Raw genomic sequence first — 20,605 nt, 5'->3', positions numbered from 1 at the left:
TGTAATGGGTTGAAGGTGTTGATCTACGTAGGAAGAGATACATTCTGTGGGGGCTTGGTAACCAGCTACAATGGGGCGGCCAGGATGATTGGGTTTGTGAATTTTAGGAAGAAGGTAGAAGGTAGGGGTGCGCGGTGTCGGTGGGGTCAGGAGGTTGATGGAGTCAGGTGAAAGGTTTTGTAGGGGGCCTAAGGTTCTGAAGATTCCTTGAAGCTCCGCCTGGACATCAGGAATGGGATTGCCTTGGCAAACTTTGTATGTGGTGTTGGCTGAAAGCTGACGCAGTCCCTCAGCCACATACTCCCGATGATCAAGTACCACGGTCGTGGAACCCTTGTCCGCCGGAAGAATGACGATGGACCGGTCAGCCCACAGATCACGGATAGCCTGGGCTTCAGCAGTGGTGATGTTGGGAGTAGGATTAAGGTTTTTTAAGAAGGATTGAGAGGCAAGGCTGGAAGTCAGAAATTCCTGGAAGGTTTGGAGAGGGTGAATTTGAGGAAGAGGAGGTGGGTCCCACTGTGACGGAGGACGGAACTGTTCCAGGCAGGGTTCAATTTGGATAGTGTCTTGGGGAGTTGGATCATTAGGAGTAGGATTAGGATCATTTTTCTTCGTGGCAAAGTGGTACTTCCAGCAGAGAGTACGTGTGTAGGACAGTAAATCTTTGACGAGGGCTGTTTGGTTGAATCTGGGAGTGGGGCTGAAGGTGAGGCCTTTGGATAGAACATAGGTTTCGGATTGGGAGAGAGGTTTGGAGGAAAGGTTAACTACTGAATTAGGATGTTGTGGTTCCAGATTGTGTTGATTGGAATTTTGAGGTTTTGGAGGGAGTGGAGCTGGAAGTGGGAGGTTGAGTAGATGGGAGAGACTTGGTTTGTGTGCAATGAGAGGAGGTTGAGATTTGCTGGAAAGGTTGTGAAGGGTGAGTGAGTTGCCTTTCCGGAGGTGGTAAACCAGGAGATTGGATAGTTTTTTTGAGGTGAAGGGTGGCATGCTGTTCTAATTTGCGGTTGGCCTGTAGGAGGATGCTCTGAACAGCCAGTGTGGATGTGGGAGAGGAAACCTTAATCCTACTCCCAACATCACCACTGCTGAAGCCCAGGCTATCCGTGGTCTGAGGGCTGACCGGTCCATCGTCATTCTTCCGGCGGACAAGGGTTCCACGACCGTGGTACTTGATCGGGAGTATGTGGCTGAGGAACTGCGTCAGCTTTCAGACAACATCACATACAAAGTTTGCCAAGGTAATCCCATTCCTGATGTCCAGGCGGAGCTTCAAGGAATCTTCAGAACCTTAGGCCCCCTACAAAACCTTTCACCTGACTCCATCAACCTCCTGACCCCACCGACACCGCGCACCCCTACCTTCTACCTTCTTCCTAAAATTCACAAACCCAATCATCCTGGCCGCCCCATTGTAGCTGGTTACCAAGCCCCCACAGAATGTATCTCTTCCTACGTAGATCAACACCTTCAACCCATTACATGCAGTCTCCCATCCTTCATCAAAGACACCAACCACTTTCTCGGACGCCTGGAATCCTTACCCAATCCGTTACCCCGGAAACCATCCTTGTAACCATTGATGCCACATCCTTATACACAAATATCCCGCACGTCCAGGGCCTCGCTGCGATGGAGCACTTCCTTTCACTCCGATCACCTGCCACCCTACCTAAAACCTCTTTCCTCATTACCTTAGCCAGCTTCATCCTGACCCACAACTTCTTCACTTTTGAAGGCCAGACATACCAACAATTAAAGGGGACAGCCATGGGTACCAGGATGGCCCCCTCGTACGCCAACCTATTCATGGGTCGCTTAGAGGAAGCCTTCTTGGTTACCCAAGCCTGCCAACCCAAAGTTTGGTACAGATTTATTGATGACATCTTCATGATCTGGACTCACAGTGAAGAAGAACTCCAGAATTTCCTCTCCAACCTCAACTCCTTTGGTTCCATCAGATTCACCTGGTCCTACTCCAAATCCCATGCCACTTTTCTTGAAGTTGACCTCCACCTGTCCAATGGCCAGCTTCACACGTCCGTCCACATCAAACCCACCAACAAGCAATAGTACCTCGATTATGACAGCTGCCACCCATTCCACATCAAACAGCCCCTTCCCTACAGCCTAGGTCTTCGTGGCAAACGAATCTGCTCCAGTCCGGAATCCCTGAACCATTACACCAACAACCTGACAACAGCTTTCGCATCCCGCAACTACCCTCCCGACCTGGTACAGAAGCAAATAACCAGAGCCACTTCCTCATCCTCTCAAACCCAGAACCTCCCACAGAAGAAACACAAAAGTGCACCACTTGTGACAGGATACTTTCCGGGACTGGATCAGATTCTGAATGTTGCTCTCCAGCAGGGGTACGACTTCCTCAAATCCTGCCCTGAAATGAGATCCATCCTTCATGAAATCCTCCCCACTCCACCAAGAGTGTCTTTCCGCCGTCCACATAACCTTCGTAGCCTGTTAGTTCATCCCTACGAAATCCCCAAACCACCTTCCCTACCCTCTGGCTCCTATCCTTGTAACCGCCCCCGGTGTAAAACCTGTCCAATGCACCCTCCTACCACCACCTACTCCAGTCCTGTAACCCGGAAGGTGTACACGATCAAAGGCAGAGCCACGTGTGAAAGCACCCACGTGATTTACAAACTGACCTGCCTACACTGTGATGCATTCTATGTGGGAATGACCAGCAACAAACTGTCCATTCGCATGAATGGACGCAGGCAGACAGTGTTTGTTGGTAATGAGGATCACCCTGTGGCTAAACATGCCTTGGTGCACGGCCAGCACATCTTGGCACAGTGTTACAGCGTCCGGGTTATCTGGATACTTCCCACCAACACCAACCTATCCGAACTCCGGAGATGGGAACTTGCTCTTCAATATATCCTCTCTTCCCGTTACCCACCAGGCCTCAATCTCCGCTAATTTCAAGTTGCCGCCACTCACACCTCACCTGTCATTCAACATCATCTTTGCCTCTGCACTTCCGCCTCGACTGACATCTCTGCCCAAACTCTTTGTCTTTAAATATGTCTGCTTGTGTCTGTATATGTGTGGATGGATATGTGTGTGTGTGTGTGCGAGTGTATACCCGTCCTTTTTCCCCCTAAGGTAAGGCTTTCCGCTCCCGGGATTGGAATGACTTCTTACCCTCTCCCTTAAAACCCACTTCCTTTCGTCTTTCCCTCTCCTTCCCTCTTTCCTGATGAGGCAACAGTTTGTTGCGAAAGCTTGAATTTTGTGTGTATGTTTGTGTTTGTTTGTGTGTATCGACATGCCAGCGCTTTCGTTTGGTAAGTCACATCATCTTTGTTTTTAGATATATTTTTCCCATGTGGAATGTTTCCCTCTATTAATATATATATAATTTTTTTTTACGTGCGCAGAGCAGTCTGAGTTATAGTGGGGTGGTGGGTAGTCTCCACTTGACCTGTTTTTACATTTAGTGATTTTTCTATTTCCTCTTCGTTTACTGCTCTCACGTCAAAAGAAAACAAGACGGATTTCTGTGGCTTGGAGCTATCAAGTGAATTAAAATACATTCACATAATTACAGAAGGCTAAAATATGTTACTAGTTTCAGATTTTACTTTATTTCCACCTTTCTGACAGTCAAGCATTAATCGCCTTGCGGAACAATAAAGTTATTTTTGTCGATTTGCTAAAGAAATTTGGCCTTTATTAAGCTTTCCTGCTGAGGCAGTAAATTTATTTCAAACGAAGTGTTTAATTCCCCACTGTTGGCTAGTTTAAACTGTTCGCTGTATTTCAGGAGCATGATTTTGTCTTCTAGCACGTATGGCATTGTCATAATAAAGAATCAAACATGAGATAATATACACTGGTACTCCAAGAAAATTTACGTCCCGAAAACCATACCGAAAAGCTTAATATCAGGTCGAGGCCTATGTCATTGGAAATCTGGACATACGAATGTATGCTTTAAGGCGAACTATGCATTTTAGTATGGTTCACGAAATTCCAACACTCATGGAGTATCCTCAGAAGTCGTGTTTGTTGTATGACGTAGTGTAAGAAAGATCTTTTAATGTTTTACACGTACAAACATACTGGCTTCCTGCATCACCATAGCTGTGCAAGCGCGGTGACTCCTATTTTCTGGCGCTCTCTGGCAACTGCTGAAATGAATCTATTTCTAACAGGTCGCGGGAAAATATTGCGAATTGTGGTTCGAAAAGCGTTATTTTCAAAGTAGATTTTGTTTTACACAAGATGAACTATGTGCGTGAATATACGATGAATTTCTTAAATCACAGAGCGTTTGCTCTCATTTAAAAATCAACTCTTTGATGAAGAGCCATTTAGAAGAATTTTGAGCCCAGAAGATCAGAGATTTACGTTGGCATTAAAAATTTTACTGGCATATTTGTATGATGTATGTGTAACATGCGCTAAACAGATCAACATTATATGTGAAAGCTTAGCTTCTCTTGTAGCTTATTAATCTTAGAGACAAATATTATATGTGAAAGCTTAGCTTCTCTTGTAGCTTATTAATCTTAGAGACAAATATTATATGCGAAAGCTTTGCTTTTCTTGTAGGAACACTATGTACAGTAACTTAAACCATTAACTTTTCCTGTTGGTGGAATTCGAATTTGTACTCCCATAATATGAAAATTTTCAACATACATGTTGCTGCATATCAAAGATATTTCCAAAAGGTGTTTTTTTCCCCTTGAGTTTTGTTTTCTAAAGTGCCAAGAAATTCTGTGCTGCTGTACAAAACCATATCCGTTCAAAGGATTGATAAGTTTTACAGTTCCGACGGAAAGTATACTGTCACTTAACATGGAAAAAGTGTATTTTCACCCGGGAGAAAACGTATTTTTAATCGGGAGATCCGGGAAAAATCTGGGAATTTTTCTTCCTTGTCCACGTATACACCCTGTTGGTGACAGGTTGAGGCTGCCTTTTTCCATTTCCAGGAGTTGGTAAAAATGCGTTATCTGAACTAGATGCCACGAAATCACTATGGCTAACATCTACATCTCTCAACTTTTATAACAACACGTCCTTAAATATTATTATTCTTGCACTAATTCCACTACTTTATCGGCAGGAACTGAAGGCTGTCCATGAATACTTGGGTATTCTTTCTCCTGCTCGTACAACTAAGGAGTTCTCCATAGTAACTCCAGGGCCTGGCTGTGTATAGCAGCACAGCTCACTGCAAAGGATTGTCACTAGATGAATGAATGATTTTCTATGGCATTTTTCAAGTATCTGAGTTTCTAAAGCACAGACCAACACAAACACACAGTAGAAACCGACCGCAGTGCATGTTGTTTAAGTATACACTAAACAAAGCCATCAGCACAGGTGCTGTGACATGAAAACGGGAAATGATTACAGTCTGGAATTTGTTTGTGCCGCATGCCTGGATCTCTGAGCTTCTTGTTCTTCACTTGTTAAATTGTTATGCTGCCAATCTGAAACATATACGTTAAGTGAAAGCTTCAACAGCCTCGGTGTAGACTTTATGTACTGGAACTAACTGTAGAGAAATGATGTCGTAACAATTCTTTTTTTTTTTAAGTGGGGGAAAGACAGCAGAGGATATTGCAGAAGATAACAGCAGCTGGAAAACGATGGCCTGGATATTGTGTAGTGCAGGATTTGAAGTTATGTCAGTGTCACTTCAGTGTCAGGTGTTCTTGGCATTGAAAAATTCGAGAATTCAATCCAAACTCTCTGTTCAGTCATGGTGCCAGTCATTCCTTAAATCTTTGTGAGGTTCATGCATTCTCATGTAGTCCCTCACTTGTCACCTGTCTTGGAACTGTAGAGGAGATATATTCATTTTCCTCGTCATCTATGTATAAATTGGGAACTCTTATACTTGCTGGAGTGCTGATTGTTAATTATAATTCAGTTAAACCCATGAAAGAAGGCGGGGAGACAATTTTGAGCAGCATGGAAGATAATGAAAGATCCATCTAAGGCAAATCTTGATACGAGATCTGACACAAGATACTGGAGGCAGTAAAGTTGGTTTAACAATGTTTACAGTCTCCAAAAATGACTTTTTGGATAAAGGACTCACCAAATTAAAAACATTTAATGAAATTTGAGTGACGGAACAAACTAAAATTATGGACAGTGCTGTTACTCTGGCACTAAAAGAATGCAGTGATATGGACATTAACATCCATCGATAAGGAAGAAGAAAAGTAAATGAAACAAATCCAAATGAAGTAGCTCATGACAGTGGATTATCGATTGGAGAAGTAGATCGTCAATTAGTGTTGGAATGCGTAGACTGTCTGTAGAAGGAAATGTCACGACGGTACACAACCATGAAGGAAATTGCCAAAATTTCCTAAATTTTTGAAACAAAGTGTATACTTGAAACTTCCAATGATGCTCTAGCTGTATTATTTGAGAAACTTGTAGAAATTTATGATCAGTTTGATGAGAAGCAGATGCAGCAAGAGATGAAAAGGTATCCTAGGAACCCGTGTGCATCAAAGATGAATGTGGATGGTGCTGCTATATGGACAGCTGAAGAAATCTTTCAATTTATAATGAAATGAAACTTCAGTGAATCATACCATGTAAATCACTGCCGCATCATACGAGAGGTTTTTCTAAACTGAATCTAATAAAAAATTTTCTTCATGGTACAGTGAATCAGGAATGTCTAGCCAATCTGTCTATTTTATCAACTGAAAGAAACGCTTCAAATGAAATAGATTTAACCAGTGGTATTGAAAACTTCATTAAAATAAAAGCACGAAAACGTATCACATAATGATATCAATAATAAATACTGTCTCATACTAAGGTTACAGAACTAACTGATATTATAAATTTCTAAGCTATGCTTCCAGAGCTATAAAGTAAAAGATAATTTTCTTTTCTTTATTATTTCCATGCAGCCTGCCTGATGGTGTCTGTCCTAAATGTTGATTCGTGTTCTACATTTCTCACTTATACCTTTGAATGTGTACGGGTATATTACAATTACTAGAATGCAGAGTGGAAACATTATAAATACTTTGTTTCTTTTTTGTCAGGCATTACATTTGTGTTGTATTGTAATTTTTTTTTACATAAGTTTCTAACCAACACAGGGGCCTCATTCTGTTTCATCATCCCGGGCCCCTTGGCGGCTTAGTCCATCACTGATCCCGAGTTTGGGTCTCGGTCCAGCACACAGTTTTAATCTGCACACACTGCTGCGGAGCGAAAAATTCATTCACTTGTCAAGTTGCTTTGGGTCATTCCATGTCAAATCATTCAGAAATTTTAGGAAATGACACCCATAGTCACACAAATCCTTGAAATTTTGGGTAGTGGAAGTTTACCTAGATATTATTTTCACATTTCCAAAATGTAAATGTTGCAGGTCAATTACTTTTTCACTTATGATAAAAAGAAGTTGTGTAGATTCAGGAATTCAGGCTTTCATAGATGAGTTCCTTTATAATTTAAAAATGCAGTAGTTTCTACAGTTTTTGCAGTGGAAGCTAGATTTTTTTAGTTAAAGAGGAAGGTGTGTATTTTTATAGTCATGCTTTTTGTAGTGAATATCCATCATCTACATCTCAGAAAAAATTGTAAATAATTTCTTTTATACAAAATCCATGCATGGACATTATAATTTTTCGAGGTATTGCCCCCACATAGATACCTTTGAAAAATTTAAATATTGCTATTAATATTCCGTTATGTCACACACAAAAAGAATCAGTTCGTAGAAATAATGGGAAGTGTGAAAAACAACAACGTTATTGTAAAAGAAATATTAAAGTTGCTAATTCATGACTACCATGCGACCACTAAATTTCTGAACTTAGCTGCACTGGATTTCCCTAGGAACAAACCATATCTGAGAACACTGTTTTATTGCCACTACAGGTATTGCATCAACCAGTTCTTTTGTTTTGAGTCGTGTTCACTAAACATGCAGTTCTGAGCTCTTGTACTGAGCTGTACCCACAGTTAACTATTGGTTAAAAATTCTTTTGTTGCAGTTTTTAACTATTCATTCAAAAGCAAAAGTAAGTCCCCTAATGTTACAATAATAATGTGAAATACTTTCGTAATGAAACAATGGGATAGAATGATTTTTCATTATTTAATTACTTTTTCGGTTACACCAATCATCTTTTGAATTATTTATGACAAATATTGGTTTTAGGACTGAAGTAGTATGGAAAGTACAAGTAGGCAGTGTTTTCTTGGACAGTATCTGCAAGATATATGTGATAATGCTCTGACTTGTGTGAATGACCTGATGAGTGAAGTATAAGAACTTTTATAATGGCGAAGCAACAGTCATTCATACTGTGATTTAAGTGTTTAGTGTGTGTGTGTGTGTGTGTGTGTGTGTGTGTGTGTGTGTTAAACACAAAGACAGGTAACTGTGAAAATTCTCTCTACAAAAGAGAATTTGCTGTGATCCCTTCAAGTGCCATAATTTTTTTTTTTAAACCTGGATTGCGTGAACTTTGTTTAGAAAAGGCAAAGAACTTCAAAACGAGAGGCTTTAGCATTATTCCTGGGGATAAAATGCGCCCAACCTGTATCAAACTTATTAATGAAAAACAAGCAAGTGACTACTTATCACCAGACTATATAAATGACAGTAATGTGAAGGTGCAGACTCCTGAAAAATCTGTGCTCAACACCAGCTTAACTAGCTTAGGAGTATCTCCTGTAAAGCTGCATTCAGTTGCTCAGCATAGTCGAAATGCAGCAGCCAAACGAAAATTGGGCTCTGAAAACTGAAATTTCACATCCGACAGTACTGTATTCTATCTATTAAAAATCCTGAAGACAAAGTAGGATTCTTAAAATTTGCTTCTCTTCGACCAAAACAGTGTATACTTGCAGGATCATCAGGGACACACCGTATGTGTGTGCAATTACCACCAAAACATTAAACTGCTTCTAAATTCCATTTCTATTAAAGAAACAGACCAAGATCTAATTCAAATAATAACATGTGATGTAAATAATCGAGCCTGTATGCTTTGTCTGTGTGAAAAATGCCCCACCACTTCATTGCTTCAAACCCACTTAGAAAATAAAATATAAGATTATGATCCTGATGAGATGGTTCAGTACAGTCAATGGGTATCAACTGATAGAATTACTGTGTGTTCAAATCACTTCTCTATCAGAATTCTGTGACACACTAATTAAGAAAATTGAAGAAATTACTCCACACCCTTTTGTTTCTCAATCACAATCTGATTATCCGAAAATGAAGAAGGAAACTCTTGATGAAGGATCAGTGTTAATTTTAATGGGTTTCAGGGAAAATCTCAATTTTGTTCAAGATGAGGTGCAGGGATACCATTGGAACAATGTCAGCTGCACTCTTCACACTGTCCATGCATATTACAAAAAGGACAAACAGTTGCATGCAAAAAGTATTTGGATTGTTTCTGGTAATCTAGAACATGATGTTGCCTTCGTGTACCAGACTCACAAGACTGTATTGAATTTTTTAAAGTGTGAATTTCCAGAAATTCTTCTTGCGTATGTTGATTATTTCACTGATGGTTGTGCTGCACAATACAAAAATTGTAGGAATTCCAGAAATATCTGCTACCTTGAACACGGCCTTAAGTGCAGCTGATCCTTTTTTGCTACCAGCCATGGCAAATCTCCCTGTGATGGTATTGGTGCCACTGTTAAGACTAGTCACAAAAACAAGTTTGCAAAGAGTTTATAAACATAAAATACTTACAGCTTCACAGGTATTTGAATTCTGTCTTTAAAACCTGCAAGGCCTTTCATTTCTCTTTGTTTCAAAAGATGAAATGGTACAAGTCGGACATTATCTTTCTCAGCATTTCACAGGTGCAAAAACAATTCCTGGAACACGATCTATGCATTACATTGTACTAGTGTCTCCAGTAAATTTTAGTATTGTGCATGATTTCTCAGATGCACTTCCACCACTAATGCCGGAATGCACTGTGCAGCCCAACTGCTATGTTGCTTGTGCATATGACTCTTCTAAGTATTTGGGAATTGTTGAGAGGGTGAATTGTGAAGAAGGGAAGGAGATGTTACAGTAAGGTTCATGCATCCTTGTGGACCATCCCCATCCTTCTGTTGGCCTGTGATAATGTTGTTTGTGATGTTTCTTTCTCTCATATTCTCTGTGAAGTTCACATCACCACAGCAACAGGCAGACATCACCACAGCAACAAGCCGTACTTATTCTCTGAGCAAAGAGTCCTCAAAGTTGGTGAAAGAAAAGTGGTTCTCATACAAAAAAATATTATCTAAGCATCAAAGTGTCTTGTCACATGTTTAGTTCTGAGTCAACTTGAATGCAGATTGCAGCACCAGCATTTTGTGCAGTGTTGACAATATTGGCTTTGGACAGAATGCTTAAATATTATAAACAAAATGCTATGTATTTTTACATTGAGTTAATTTGATTATGGCAGAGGTAAGAAAGTGTTCATATCTCATGTAATTCACAAGTCGCCCTATATTCTATAATGTGCAATTTTGTTTCATATATTGCAAATTTTGTTCAATTTGAATATTGTTATGTGCACTTACGTTGTAATGTCTCTTGGGTAGTAATTGTATTTTTCTCCAGGATATATATAATTTTTCCCCAGTTCCATTCATTTCTCAAAACTGATTTTTTGTGTGATGAAAACTTTATTATTTGTAGATCACTTTCTAATTTTTTCAATGTTTGCCAAATGGGGACAGCTGTCCAAAATATTTTTTTCTAATTTAATTGGACAATTCTAACATGTTTTCAAAAACTACATTTTGTAAAGGATATTCAGGGAAAAACTGTTAGCATACCATTTTTTGTTTAAAAACTGCAGCCAATTTTCAAATTTCTACAGTTTGCTTCAAAGTAACGCATTGCATCAAACTTTCAGCAATTGCTACCAACAGAATGTATGTAAAGCAATAAAAATTGACAAAGGTTCATGGTATTAGATACAAAAGCAGTACACAAAATCTCAGTTCACAACTGGATAATGGATGTCATGGCCTGGATGACTTTGCATGGAATGACCTTTTGTGTTCATTTAGTTCCGGAGGGTTGACAATATAAAATCAACAGCTGTTCTGTGTGTATGAATGCTAATAAGTAATGACCAATATTCTTATTATCATAACTAAACCTGTAACATTTAGTGCCTTGTTGATGATGTGAAATCGTATTTTGATTGATGAACTACTATTCCAGTTTATATGATGTCTGATGCTTGTAACACTGTATAATTCTTATTACAGAAGCCTTAGTTAGCATGGGCTACACCAGAACTGAAATTGAAGAGAGTTTAGCAAATGCAAAATATGATGATGTTTTTGCAACGTATCTTCTCCTTGGAAGGAAGTCGTCAGATGTAAGTGTAATGAGAATCAGTGTTATTAGATGGCTTCTCTCTCTCTCTCTCTCTCTCTCTCTCTCTCTCATATGCATTTTAGTTTACCTATTCCTTAAGTCGTTTGTCAAATATTATACAAAATTTCAACTTCTAGATTTAAAAAATGTTAAATGAGAGTATGGAAGTCGATTGTTTAATTATATTTTGTATAATGGAGCCTTCTGCGTGACAAATTTCACTATGAGTTCTTAAATCACATCTAAATTTAAATGTAACTCGTGCAAAAAAAAATGTTATTACTGAGGATCAAAGAGGCATCCGTATTTGTAACTTTTTAAAAATATAGCTAGACCAAGATCAATAAACACAGCAAATTAAATAAAGGAAATTGCTTTTAAAATTTGAAAAGAAGCCAGATGTTAGTCAGTTAACAAAAATTCAGATTCTAGTGTGCTCAAGCATAGCTCCAGAAAACAAGTAAGGCAAAGACAGCCGATACCTGCAAAAATTTCAGTGCAACAATGAAAGAAATGAAAGATAAAATTAATGCAGAAGGTAGCTGCAGGAAGAAGGGGAATAGTAACAGGAATAATTATGATATAAATAGAATTGAAAATGCTTGTTGAATGTAATATAGCTCTCCATTAAAGTTAAAATTATTTTCTTTTACAGCCTGAAAGTGATGGTTCGAGATCTGGAAGTTCTTTGTCACTTCGTAATATTCCACCAGCTGTGACCCAGGGTAATGCACAGTCACCTTCTCATGGGCACCGTGGTGTACATCGATCAAGTTCAGCAACGAATGCCAAACCTAGCCGGAGAGCGTCCTCTGGTGGTGAAACTTTGCGTGAGTCACCAGCTACTGCTGCTGGGGGTGGGCATCTCTGCTCAGTTCTGTATCCCACTGCACTAGTAGTTACCATCATAGTGCACTTCGCATAATTTCAGGCTTTTCAGTAGTGCACTGGCGAAATGCGCTTTTAGTTGCTTCCATGTTTACTTTCAAACCAGCATGTCACCATCATAGTCGTCTGACATTTGTGAACATAGCCCTAATTGGAGGATAAGTAGTGTTCACATGGGAGTTGCAGTAAAAGACATTTTTATACGAAGTTGTTTACCCTGTGTTGTGAATGTTGACGTTTTTTGGTATTGCTGCCATGTTTGGTGCTGGAAGTCTCCTGTTTTGTGATCTTCCTCACCATGTTGTAAAATCTGATAATGAATTGAAATTATTTAACTTTGGGATGAACAAGTATTATCAAAAAGTGACATTTTTACTATGTATACTGTGTCTTTACATATGTGTGTAGCTTTACTGCATTTGCCTGCACATACATGTGTGGCTTTGCTGCGTTTGCCTGCAGACTGTCAAATTGTTATGTGCAGTGGGTATACAAGGAGAAATGCCTTCCTTACCGTGTATAAAAAAATTCTTTATGGACTACATCTGGTATCAGTTGGAATGCAATAAAAAACAAAATTTGTATTATTAACATAAAATTTATGTACAAGTCATAATTATTTCAGATTTAGTTCTCAATAAGAAGTAATTTGTAGGCTGCGTAATTTATTTTATCAAGTGTTACCAATTTCTATCAGTAGGTAATTTTTTCATAAGTGTTTACTGAAGGAAGAAGGAGGTACATGAATATGTAAGTTGTTACGAACTGAAAGAGACTGACTTCTCTGGTGCTTTTCATTTCTTTTCTTGGATCTTCCCAGATCAGACAGACACTCAAGGACACCATAAAAATAAATATTCAAAAAAATTAGCATTTCACACTCAAAAACACTCTTGAGTGCTCAAAAGTACTCTCAGTCAAGCCTCATTTGTAATTTTAATTCATTGTTCATCTGTTAAGTTTTTTCTCAATTATTCAATGTCTTCGATTGTGAAGCCTAACATGATTCCCACTTTTCATTTGTTCCATTTCTTTGCTGTTCTTGCTGGATGCTTGTGTTTGCAGTTCACTACTTGAGTCACTAAAATCCCGTTTAACACACTGTTCACTACCATACGCATTTCACTTTAACGTAGGTTTATGTCACTTTTCCTTGATCTTACTCTTAATTGCTTTCCAAAAGTATACTAATGAATATAAGCTGGCATTGCCTGTTTATACCCTTCAGAGTTGGAACATACCTGCACCATAACAGAGTAATGGAACATACAGAAACATTCTCGAATATTTTGCGAAGTTCTATAACATTTGCAAACCTTCTGGAAGATTCTGTAGCTTTCTGGAACAGTCTAAAACCTTCTAGAAGTAACATTCTATCCAGTCCTGGCCACTTAAGCACTCAATTCTCAGCTGCTTCAGTGACTTCTCATAAGTAATCCAGTGGCGTCATACCCTCTTCTGTCACCTATGTCTTCAAGCCCAACCCCTGTACTTCCAAAGCAAAACCTTCTCTAGGGATGGGGTATGGGAAGCTACCATATCATGTAACCCCCATGGGACAGCAGATATTTGTTGCGAAGATATAATGGCATGAGGGGACAGACCATACTTACATTTATAATATACAGTATATTGATTAATTATGACCTCAGTTATTGGCTGTGTTCTGGTTGTTGCTTAGGATAGAATATATACGACTCGCAGCTGCAAACTTTTCCATATTGCAGAACTTACCCACCTCAGTCAGTGCAAAATATTATTTTTCCTCTCTTTCCAACAACAGAATTTAAAATATTACATAATTTCTAGCCCATGATTACCTTCAGGGGGCAAAAGATCTAATACTGCCAAAAGATCCGCACACAAGTTCATACACCACCTTAGCGTTCAGAACTATTAGATCCTTCCTCAGGGAGGAGAGAAAGGAGGTTAGAAAGGAAGGGATGGTCAAGCAGACTCCAGGTGTAGTAGACACATCTGTTGTGTGCATCCTTTTTAACCTTCCCCCAACTTTCTCTCTTTCCTGGGGAAGTTCTAAGGCTAGGTCAGTGTGCATAATTTCGAGTATGTACTAAATATTTTACCTGTTGAGGGTAAGTACTGACCATCAATTCTGTCTCATGCTGTTAAAGAAAATGATGTGAAAGCCAATACACACATACTCATTTTTGTTTTGTTTTTCTAGATATTAACATTATTTAACAACTTTTGTAAAGATTTTGCATTGAATACCGTCATATTGTTTTTGGTCACTCGAGGACAAGTTTGTAGTGCTTAATTAGGAAGAAATGCTAGTTACTGGATGTGACATCAGGATGGTAAACATGTATGAGTTTAAAAACTTTGCAGCTGAAGCATCATATCATTTGAACATACTTGAGAACTAAAACTATTCCAGATATCATATTTCCATCTGAGCAGTAGTACCAAGTGGGGTGGCACAACGATTAAGCACACTGGACTTGCATTCGGGTGGACGACAGTTGAAACCCACTTCTGGCCATCCTGATTTATGTTTTCTGCCATTTCACTAAATCGTTCCAGGCAAGTGCCACGACAGTCTCTTTGAAATGGCACAGCCGATTTCCTTCCCTGATCTGAGCTTGTGCTCCATCTTCTAATGACTTCATTGTCCATGGGACATTAAACACTGATCTCCTCCATCTGGGTAACAGTGAATTGCGCTACTCAGTTTTATATATTGTTATATCTTTTATTTGACACAACTTCATATATGGCCATTTAGGTCTCTAGCTTGTAAATAACCAGTTTCATCATATCACTACATGAGGGGGAACTCCTTTCTCTCTTCATAATGTAAAGTCATTTGTAGTGGGAATATTTATTTTCATATATATTTTGATTCACCACTGTAAGAAGGAAAAAGCAAAAATTATACTTTTTAAAAGTGGCATTTGGTCATCGCGTACAGCCATCCATCACAATGATACTTCGAACTTTGCCTCCTTTGAACTTTGCCTCCTCACAATGGAGGACCTCTGCAACACACTGTACAAGCATCAGACAGAGATTGCCAACAGTCACATTTTCGAACCAACTGGTCTGTAACTTACGTAGTGCACCTCATGTAAAATATCGCATCTTGTTAACTGCTATTCATACATAAGAAGTTAGTATATAGACTTAACCTGGTGAAAATTAAACAAAATGTTGAAAAAACGAAGTGACATTGATCGTAGTGCAGAGCATGGTAAAGTTAAGACATTTTTGTGTATTTTTTTGGTTTGTTCCCCTTACTCCTTATGTTCTTGCTGTTTGTTGCGAATGAATAATTAATAAATGTGAACACACTCTTTACAGTTGAAGTATCTTTATGTTTCCATTATTTTATTCTGCCCAGGGCATTCTAGTATCATCTGAATATAATAGTGTGGTGGTTTTTCTGGGACAGTAATGCTTTCATCACTTTGATCTGATATTAAGTGGATTGCAGTGATCCTTCAGTTTGTCATTGTCACACACTGCATTACTTTTCAGTGCCATTGTTCTGTGGCACCCAAACAGTTAAGTGCTCCAGAGTTATTACCTTGGTGTAAAGAATGGACCTAAATATTTTCAAATAATGCAAGAAAAGGAAGCTAAATTTTATCACTTCCATTTTCTGCATCTTTGCAAAAGTTGTGTTGCTATAGGGTAAGACAGAAATGGGAAAATAATGATTAATCAGTAATGACTTTGTTAGTTGCCAGGAGAAAAACACACAAATATTTGTGAAAGTAGACATGCATTTCATGTTGTCGGTGTCCTTATTTACGAGGGGTGTTTGAAAAGTCCGTACAAAGTCCGAGAGATGGCACCACCAGCTCGTATCGAGGTAATGTTTAGTTAGTAACATCTTTGGAAAAAACGCACACAAAGTTTCAGCCATATTGGTCTATTTCTTTGTGTTTGGCATTCGTGTGAATCAAGGAAGTCAAGTGATTGTCAAAAAATGGACGAAAAAGAATTTCGTGTGGTGATTAAATATTACTTTGTGAAAGGAAAAACGTCTCAGGAGACTAAGGAGAAGCTTGATAAACAATACGGTGACTTTGCACCTTCAATCAGAACAGTTTATAAGTGGTTTCAAAACTTTCGGAGTGGCCATATGGGCACAAGTGATGCTGAATATTCTGGACGCCCTGTGGAGGTTACGACTCCAGAAATCATTGATGAAATCCATGATATGGTGATGGATGACAGAAGAGTTAAGGTGCGTGAGATTGCTAGTGCTGTGGGTATCTCAAATGAATGGGTTCATAATATTTTGCATAAACATTTGGACATGAGAAAGCTATCCGCATGATGGGTTCCGCGATTGCTCGCGCTTGACCAAAAACGGAATCGTGTGAAGTGTTGCGAGGATGGTTGGCAGTTGTTCAGGAAGAATCCGCAAGACTTTAAGCATCGTTTCGTCACTGTGGATGAAACATGGATACATTACTATACTCCTGACACCAAACAACTATCTAAACAATGGGTTACTAAGGGAGAACTTGCGCCAAAAAGGGCGAAGATCGGAAAGGTTATGGTGACTGTCTTTAGGATTCCCAAGGGATAATTCTCATCGACTATCTGGAAAAGGGTAAAACTATTACAGGTGCATATTATTCATAATTATTGGACCATTCGAAAACCGAGCTGCAAGAAAAATGCTGGCGATTGGACCTCAAAAAAGTCCTTTTCCATCACGACAATGCACCGGCACACACCTCAGCAGTTGTGGTCGCAAATTTAATGGAAATAGGATTACAACTCGTTTCATATCCCCCTCCCCCTATTCTCCAGACTTAGCTCTCTCGGACTACTATGTGTTCCACAATTTGAAGAAATGGCTTTCGGAACAAAGAAGCGATTGCAGCAACTAATAGCTATTTTGCAGACTTGGACAATTCCCATTATTGGGAAGGGATCAACAAATTAGAACAGAGTTGGACGAAGTGTATAAGTTTAAAAGAGGAGACTATGTAGAAAATTAAAAAAGGTTTACCCCAAACACGTAAGTAGTTTTTATTTTTGCACGGACTTTTCAAACGCCCCTCGTAAGTAATAGGTGTTCGCTTTGATTAGAAGTTTCCTAACTGTTTCAGTTACTATACATTCAAATATAAACATCATAATTACTGCAAGTAAAAATCATGCAAAATTAAAAGCATATTTAACACTGAGCTTTCAAAATCAAGGCTACTTTCAATAGAATCCAGAGAGAGAATGGAATTTGGCATTTGGAGATGTAACTTCTGTGGAATAGGTATTCAGACAAAAATATAAAAGGAAGGCATTTTGATATTTTAATAGTAATTACTGTGTAAATATGTACTGTTAATTTTTTTACCTGGATTGTCAAACTTCTAAAATCAACTGTAACTTCATCAGGGGCTCCAACTGGCACACCTAATGTGAGCAACCATAATCATGCACCAACGAGTAATTTCAAGCGTCAAAATACTGTAGACTCTGCAACAATAAAGGAGAATACAGCGCGAATAAATTCAGCAAGTGCAGCAACGCGCCCAGCCCCTCCAAAAAATACGGCGGCCATTCCAGTATTAGATTCAAGTAAGTGGTCAAGATACTTTGTAATTACATTCTACTCTCTGAATTTTATTTTCATTACATTTGTTAACTAGTAATAAAGAAATATGATGACATGATGAGAGAAGATTTCTTGTGTCAAGTACTACATAAGTTACCTTAAAGTACTAAACAGTGGGGCTGATTAATGATAAAAGTGCTGTGGATTTTAAGGAAAATGTTGTAAGTTTACAGTGAGCCTAATACTAACACTGAATTCAAAATGATTCTTGATGTGTTTATATCCATTTTTGAAAATAAGTTGTTGTTGTTGTCTTCAGTTCTGAGACTGGTTTGATGCAGCTCTCCATGCTACTTTATTCTGTGCAAGCTTCATCATCTTCCAGTACCTACTGCAGCCTACATCCTTCTGAATCTGCTTAGTGTATTCATCTCTTGGTCTCCCTCTACGATTTTTACCCTCCACGCTGCCCTCCAATACTAAATTGGTGATCTCTCGATGTCTCAGAACATGTCCTACCAACCGATCCCTTCTTCTAATTAAGTTGTGCCACAAACTTCTCTTCTCCCCAATTCTATTCAATACCTCCTCATTAGTTATGTGATCTACCCATCTAATCTTCAGCATTCTTCTGTAGCACCACATTTCGAAAGCTTCTATTCTCTTCTTGTCCAAACTAGTTATCGCCCACATTTCACTTCCATACATGGCTACACTCCATACAAATACTTTCAGAAACGACTTCCTGACATTTAAATCTATACTCGATGTTAACAAATTTCTCTTCTTCAGAAATGCTTTCCTTGCCATTGCCAGTCTACATTTTATATCCTCTCTACTTCGCCCATCATCAGTTATTTTGCTCCCCAAATAGCAAAACTCATTTACTACTTTAAGTGTCTCATTTCCTAATTTAATTCCCTCAGCATCACCCGACTTAATTCACTTACTTTCCATTACCCTCGTTTTGCTTTTGTTGATGTTCATCTTATATCCTCCTCTCAAGATACTGTCCATTCCGTTCAACTGCTCTTCCAAGTCCTTTTCTGTCTCTGACGGAATTACAATGTCATCGGCGAACCTCAAAGTTTTTATTTCTTCTCCATGGATTTTAATACCTACTCCGAATTTTTCTTTTGTTTCCTTTACTGCTTGCTCAATATACAGATTGAATAGCATCGGGGAGAGGCTACAACCCTGTCTCACTCCCTTCCCAACCACTGCTCCCCTTTCATGTCCCTCGACTCTTATAACTGCCATCTGCTTTCTGTACAAATTGTAAATAGCCTTTCGCTCTCTGTATTTTACCCCTGCCACCTTCAGAATTTGAAAGAGAGTATTCCAGTCAACATTGTCAAAAGCTTTCTCTAAGTCTACAAATGCTAGAAATGTAGGTTTGCCTTTCCTTAATCTTTCTTCTAAGATAAGTCATAGGGTCAGTATTGCCTCACGTGTTCCAACATTTCTATGGAATCCAAACTGATCTTCCCCGAGGTCGGCTTCTACCAGTTTTTCCATTTGTCTGTAAAGAATTCGCGTTAGTATTTTGCAGCTGTGACTTATTCAACTGGTAGTTCAGTAATTTTCACATCTGTCAACACCTGCTTTCTTTGGGATTGGAATTATTATATTTTTCTTGAAGTCTGAGGGTATTTCGCCTGCCTCATACATCTTGCTCACCAGATGGTAGAGTTTTGTCAGGACTGGCTCTCCCAAGGCTGTCAGTAGTTCTAATGGAATGTTGTCTACTCCTGGGGCCTTGTTACGACTCAGGTCTTTTAGTGCTCTGTCAAACTCTTCACGCAGTATCGTATCTCCCATTTCATCTTCATCTACATCCTCTTCCATTTCCATAATATTGTCTTCAAGTACATCGCCCTTGTACAGACCCTCTCTATACTCTTTCCACCTTTCTGCTTTCCCTTCTTTGCTTAGAACTGGGTTTCCATCTGAGCTCTTGATATTCATGCAAGTAGTTCTCCTTTCTCCAGAGGTCTTTTTAATTTTCCTGTAGGCAGTATCTATCTTACCCCTAGTGAGATAAGCCTTTACATCCTTACATTTGTCCTCTAGCCATCCCTGCTTAGCCATTTTGCACTTCCTGTCGATCTCATTTTTGAGACGTTTGTATTCCTTTTTGGCTGCTTGACTAACTGCATTTTTGTATTTTCTCCTTTCATCAATTAAATTCAGCATCTCTTCTGTTACCCTAGGATTTCTACTAGCCCTCGTCTTTTTACCTACTTGATCCTCTGCTGCCTTCACTATTTCATTCCTCAAAGCTACCCATTCTTCTTCTACTGTATTTCTTTCCCCCATCCCTGTCAATTGTTCACTTATGCTCTCCCTGAAACCCAGCAGAGATTTCAAATCACAAACTGATACATCAGGACTCTCCAGACTATCAACTGGATACCATTTTCTGGAAAAGATTGAGACAGAAGTAGGCAAGAAACAGAAGCAAAAACAATGTGTAGTGTGTTCTCTGAGAGGCAAAAAGTTTACTGGGAAAGTGTGGTGCAAAGACGCAAGCTACCAGTGTAGTGAATGCAAAGTGGCATTGTGCAAACTACCGTGTTTCAAAATTTATCATACAAAGACCAAATTTACATCTTAAAATAAAGCCAAAGGAGGTTACTGTAGATAAAACAAACAGTATAAATAATTATTAAAATTCTTGTTTAAAATAATGTAGTTTTGTTTCTGAGCATTAAGTGCATATATCCTTGACCAATTTTTCCTCTTTTCAAAAACAATGCTATAATTGAAACTTTAATGAAAGCAAA

The 20,605-nt window shown here is 38.9% G+C and overlaps 1 protein-coding gene across 9 annotated transcripts in view; it reads left to right on the top strand.

Moving 5' to 3' along the window:
* Window positions 1-20,605, top strand: part of LOC126481357 (serine/threonine-protein kinase MARK2-like) — a 303,564-nt gene that overhangs the window by 201,312 nt on the left and 81,647 nt on the right. For 8 of the 9 annotated variants that reach the window (XM_050105112.1, XM_050105094.1, XM_050105085.1 and 5 more), the window contains 3 exons: window positions 11,284-11,396; window positions 12,051-12,252; window positions 17,660-17,842. In XM_050105112.1, the coding sequence (XP_049961069.1) occupies window positions 11,284-11,396; window positions 12,051-12,252; window positions 17,660-17,842 (498 nt within the window). The remainder of the gene's footprint in view (window positions 1-11,283; window positions 11,397-12,050; window positions 12,253-17,659; window positions 17,843-20,605) is intronic. The other variant, XM_050105078.1, reaches the window with a different exon arrangement.

The sequence above is a fragment of the Schistocerca serialis genome, chromosome 1, assembly GCF_023864345.2.
Source record: "Schistocerca serialis cubense isolate TAMUIC-IGC-003099 chromosome 1, iqSchSeri2.2, whole genome shotgun sequence".
Taxonomy (NCBI): domain Eukaryota; kingdom Metazoa; phylum Arthropoda; class Insecta; order Orthoptera; family Acrididae; genus Schistocerca; species Schistocerca serialis.
The sequence above is the reverse complement of the archived record's forward strand: the minus strand, read 5'-3'. Positions and strand labels throughout refer to the sequence as shown.